The sequence below is a fragment of the Aplysia californica genome, unplaced genomic scaffold (assembly GCF_000002075.1).
Source record: "Aplysia californica isolate F4 #8 unplaced genomic scaffold, AplCal3.0 scaffold00073, whole genome shotgun sequence".
Classification (NCBI taxonomy): Eukaryota; Metazoa; Mollusca; class Gastropoda; order Aplysiida; family Aplysiidae; genus Aplysia; species Aplysia californica.
This window is the reverse complement of record NW_004797343.1, coordinates 803917-808729: the sequence shown is the minus strand read 5'-3', so window position 1 is coordinate 808729 and position 4813 is coordinate 803917. Positions and strand designations below refer to the sequence as shown.

Below are 4813 nucleotides of genomic sequence, written 5' to 3'. Positions count from 1 at the left end.
ACACACACACCCTCCCCCATTAACTAACATTACATTGTAGTAGCAGTAGTTGAGTTGTTGTCACAGAAAAACGTATTGCACCCCCTCATTCCACACATAATATCTCGATGGAAGCGTAAAAGTTTCAACGTTGACTGCTGTTCTGACAAATAAGGTGGACTTTCTTTCTTTCTTTTTCCCCCATCTGTGAAGGGCAAAGGACACGTATTTGCACTATATGAGAAACTGGGGTCTAAAGAACTTAAAAGTGGACCTAGAAAAGCACACGGCCACGGTGAGATTCCCAGGACTTGGAGGCTCGAAGCATGACAAATTCGGTGAGTATAGCGCCGTTAGTGTGGCGTACTCATAGAGTTTTTTTGTACGTGAGTGGTTGGCGGGTGCTCTGTTGTGCTTGCTCATTAGTTCCTATCAAACATCTCTCGAACTGAACTCTCCTCCTTCCTTTTTTGTGTTTGTCACTCTCTTGTAACACCTCTCTAATCTTCGTCACCTATATCGTTATGACCTCCTCATTGTGTTACAAGTGCCATAAAACTTTTAGGCCTACAAAAACTGAAGTCCTAGAGTTGCACTCCCAGATTGCGCACTGTCAATGAGTGCCAAAGCCGCCGCTCTCCACTCTCTGCAATGGATCGCTTTTAAGCACAAGGGGGCTATCCCGAAAAATGCTGTTTTGAGAGAATCGAAGGTAAAATTTTTGCCCCTTGTTCAGTTTCTTTAAAAGACAAGGAGATTTTTTTCCTATAACCAAATATGTACAAACATCAATATAACCAAACTTCTCCTATAGGACAGGTAGGGCAAAGCGCACTTTTGGTGTAGGTCAAGATTTCTGGCAACCCCCGAAATCTGAATTAGCCCGCTTGTCCTTAAAAGCGACCAGTTCAATTATATATTCGCTGCAAAGAGTGCACACCATGAGCCTTAACTTTAACGCCCAAAAATGATAGGCGGAATACATCTTTACGTAACTACAAACTTTCAATATATTATTCCCAAAAAAATCATGAACTTTACCAGTAATCTTGCATCAGTCTGTGTTAACTATAAATGTAAGTAGATCTAAACGGTTCCGGTATTGATAATGAGTGTTTTTTTCTCTTTGTCTTTGTAACTTAATAATTTCACAGCGTAAAAGAAATAGATGCTTTAGGCCGATAATATACAAAGCCGGTTTGAAGACAAAAACTGACGGACAAAGTGCAGCGTGCCAAGGTTACTAATAAAACAAAGAGTTGACGGATGTGCCTATTATACATGTACCAAGTCCTGGACCAGCCTGTAGAGGTCTGGAGACACTGCATTTGATTGTCGCATGTAGCATTCTATCCGTCAGGACGGCCGGTCTTGGACAGGAAATGAATCATCACTCTAGCCGGGACAGGAACAATCAAAATCTAAAATGGCAAAAATGGCATCAAATCGCATTTTACAGGTTAAATTTGAGCTCAGCGTACCCGGACACCCCCCTCCCCTCAATGTAAAGTATGGCATCAAATCGCATTTTACAGGTTAGATTTGAGCTCAGCGTACCCGAACAGCCCCCCCCCCCCACACACACCTGAGTGCGAAAGATTTGATATTTTCAGTGTATTCATTACTTTTCCCCCATAATTAATCAGACTGGTGAGCACGTGTGTATTGCCTCCTTTTTCGCAAATACAACAGCAATGCTAATCGTTGTTTCCTAGACAGCGCCATTGTATCAAATGAGGTCAATCCCCAAAGGCGATGGAATGGTGGGTGCAGTATAGAACAGTTAAGGTTTAGCATCCTTCAACCGCTTCCAATTTGCAGCCACCAGCCGAGCGGAGCTAGTGCATTTTCGGTCTTACAGTACAGTGCACCAAAAGCCCACAATGGTCCATTTTATCACACTTTACATTTTCCTATAAAAGGTTCGTACTTAGGTAGGTGGTCGGCCTATTCGTTGTGCTAGACGCTTTACCCCCCCCCCCCCCCCCCCCCCAAAAAAAAAAAACTCACATACACAATCAGGGTGCTGCACATGACAGCAAACAGCTCCTGGCCAGTTTGTATTAAACATATTGAAGTGTACGTTAGAATTACTATTGAGTATCATGGAAGACAAAGACGTAGATCTAATAGAATGTGCAACAGCACCTCGCGCCCATGAAGGCTGGAGGGTCATTACATGTAAACCTCTAACGGCCACTTATCCATCTGTGCAAACGACCACTTCCAACAACCCAGTTCTCTTCCTTGTTTTGTTAACTTTATAGTGACCCTGTCCTAGAAGTACGTCAAAAATCATCACTTCCCTTCAGTAATTACACGTATTAATAATGAATGTGGCCCGTGGTGACTTGATAATTAATAGCAATAAAATCACAAATTGAAATTAGTAGTTTCCAGTCAAGCTGCAAACAATTATTACATCTAATATTTTACCCCATGAAATGCCCCTTGGAGACCTACATTGCTTTTGTGTCAGTTTTGATCTCACTTTAGAGAACTTGTGTATGAAATTTGTATCGGATTTAGTTAAATTTTCTTTTGTTTTGGCTCGCAAGATCTTTGGATTCTCTTAATCTGGCCTGTGATTTTTACGCGTTTGCGTATACCTGGTGTACTAGTTTAGAATAATGATACAATCTGTGTTTTTATTCAATGCACTGTTATTTTGGTAGCAGCCCTCTTCTCCCCATTCTTTCACGGACAGTGATACAAGTAGAGATAAATCTGCTCAAATTGCCACTTGTCCTAAACAATCACATGTACAAACGTTCACCCCCCCCCCTCCCCCTACTTTCTGCGTTAAAAGAAATAAATTATGATAATGACATTGTCCAAGAAGATCGCCTTTTTACGGTGTTCACTTTCCCCCTTGACGATGGGTGATCTTCTTTGACCGGTTTGAAAGTCTTGTGATTTTTTGGGTTTTCTCTTTTTTGGGGGGTTTCAGGGCTGGTTACCATGGAAACTTTACAGCAGATGGCGGTGGTAATTCGCCTGTACATTCTACACCAGCCGTATAACGAGGCCGGGGACGAGTTCCTCGATTGGGATAAAGCTACAGCTGACCGGATGTTCTTCATCTGTTCCGCCCAGATGACCATGTCAGAGGCATTGTGGGACACCTACATCATCAAGTGGCCTCTGGACGCCAGAGTCTCGCTCGGCAACGTGGGAAAATCCTCTTTTTCTTTCGTCACGGAATTTTTTCTGACAGACGTCCCGGATAAGCCAGTTTTCCGAGAAACTGCCCAGGCGGTGGCCGTGAATCTGTTCACCAGGAAGTCACTACCTTTGCCGGACTGGTTCCAGGAGAAATATTCCGGGAAAGGTGTTCTTGGACGCAGTTTCATCATCCGCCCCATCGACAAGCCTGGGAATACTTACGTTCAAAACGTCAAGGTAAGTCGAAGAGACAGTCTAATCCCACTGTCTGTGTTTACGTGATGAAACACCAAGCTACTGTACCAGGATCTGGACAGTAAACACTTATCTTATCTTATCTTATCTTATCTTATCTTATCTTATCTTATCTTATCTTATCTTATCCTTTTGTTTCGCTAGATGTCGAGGAGACGTGCAATTTATTTATATGCACCAATGCAAAGATTCTTTATTACCAAGATATAGCAATAAAATTCTTCTATGGGCTTTTGTCTCATGCCGTGGCGGGCCTGCTTTGTCGCTTAGCGAGCGATGGGCCACGTCACTTGGCGACGTGAGGTTGGTTTCATCGCCGACTGCTTGGTGTGTGTGTGTGTGTGTGTGTGTATGTGTGTGTGTGTGTGTGTGTGTGTGTGTGTGTGTGTGTGTGTGTGTGTGTGTGTGTGTGTGTGTGTGTGTGTGTGTACAACTTTGTTAGGGAGGAGAGGAGGCGATACAGATTGGTACAGGCTAAATTAATTATGGAACAAGAATTGCCGAGTTTGTTTAAAGATAACCCAAATTAATGTTAAAAAAATACAAACTAAGAGAACAAAAGGAAAAAAGGGGGGGGGGGAGAGAGAGAGAGAGAGAGAGAGAGAGAGAGAGAGAGAGAGAGAGAGAGAGAGAGAGAGAGAGAGAGAGAGGGGGGGGGGACGGGGGTTACTGTGGATGAGAATGAAGCCAAGAAAACTGAAAATCAACAAACAATAACGATGAATATTATTTAGTGATTTTAAGCGGAACGATGTTTACCAATCGAACTCACGCAGCTGCTGTCCAGTCATTCGATATCACAACGATGGTTATTATTAGTGTCGAGAAGGCTAGGTGTAGATCTTTCCTACCAGAAGATCAGGGGTGTGGCAGAAAGACAGCAGTAAGGAGGAGCCAAGGAGTAACAGTAGAAAGGCTGCAGAAAGAGCCAGGAGCCCAGAGGAGGGGGCAAAGGAGGTGAGGGGGTGGGGGCAGAAAATGGAAATGAAAGCTGACAACAGAACATTGCTAGAGAGCAGGAAAGGAGGTGAAAGGAGACAATTTTAGAGAAGAAAATTTTTCGGTCGCTACCCGGATTCGAACCCGGGACTTTTGAATGAGAGGCCAACACCTTAACCTCTAGGCCACGAGAGCCCCCTGTCACTGGTCGACATCATGTTAATTACAGAATTACAAGACAAATAATGACATTGCGTTGTGAGAGTAAATTTTCTTTGTCCAGCTGAAGAAGTGAATGTATTGTGGAGATACACTTGCTTTACAATTCCTTTTTAACTTGATATTACGATCTTTTATAACAATGTCTGACAGATTCAAAATGTCCTTGTCTTTTCTTAGCGATATAAAATAACAACCAGTTGTTTATCCATCACCTTGGTCATTGAAATATGATGACTGGTGAAGTGTAAACAGA

At 42.9% G+C, this 4813-nt stretch overlaps 1 protein-coding gene across 1 annotated transcript; it reads left to right on the top strand.

Annotated features, from left to right (window-relative positions):
* Positions 1–198: 198 nt before the first annotated feature.
* LOC106011224 lies at positions 199–3426 on the top strand. The gene is made up of 2 exons (XM_013080056.2): positions 199–317; positions 2930–3426. The coding sequence occupies exons 1-2, from the start codon at positions 218–220 to the stop codon at positions 3424–3426; spliced, it is 597 nt and encodes a 198-aa protein (XP_012935510.2). The 5' UTR covers positions 199–217.
* Positions 3427–4813: the final 1387 nt, after the last annotated feature.

Bases quoted from the DNA above. Each gene is read 5' to 3' on its own strand.
- LOC106011224 (XM_013080056.2), top strand. From the start codon at position 218: ATGAGAAACTGGGGTCTAAAGAACTTAAAAGTGGACCTAGAAAAGCAC. The intron at 318-2,929 runs GTGAGTATAGCG...GGGGGGTTTCAG, and splicing joins CTCGAAGCATGACAAATTCG to GGCTGGTTACCATGGAAACT.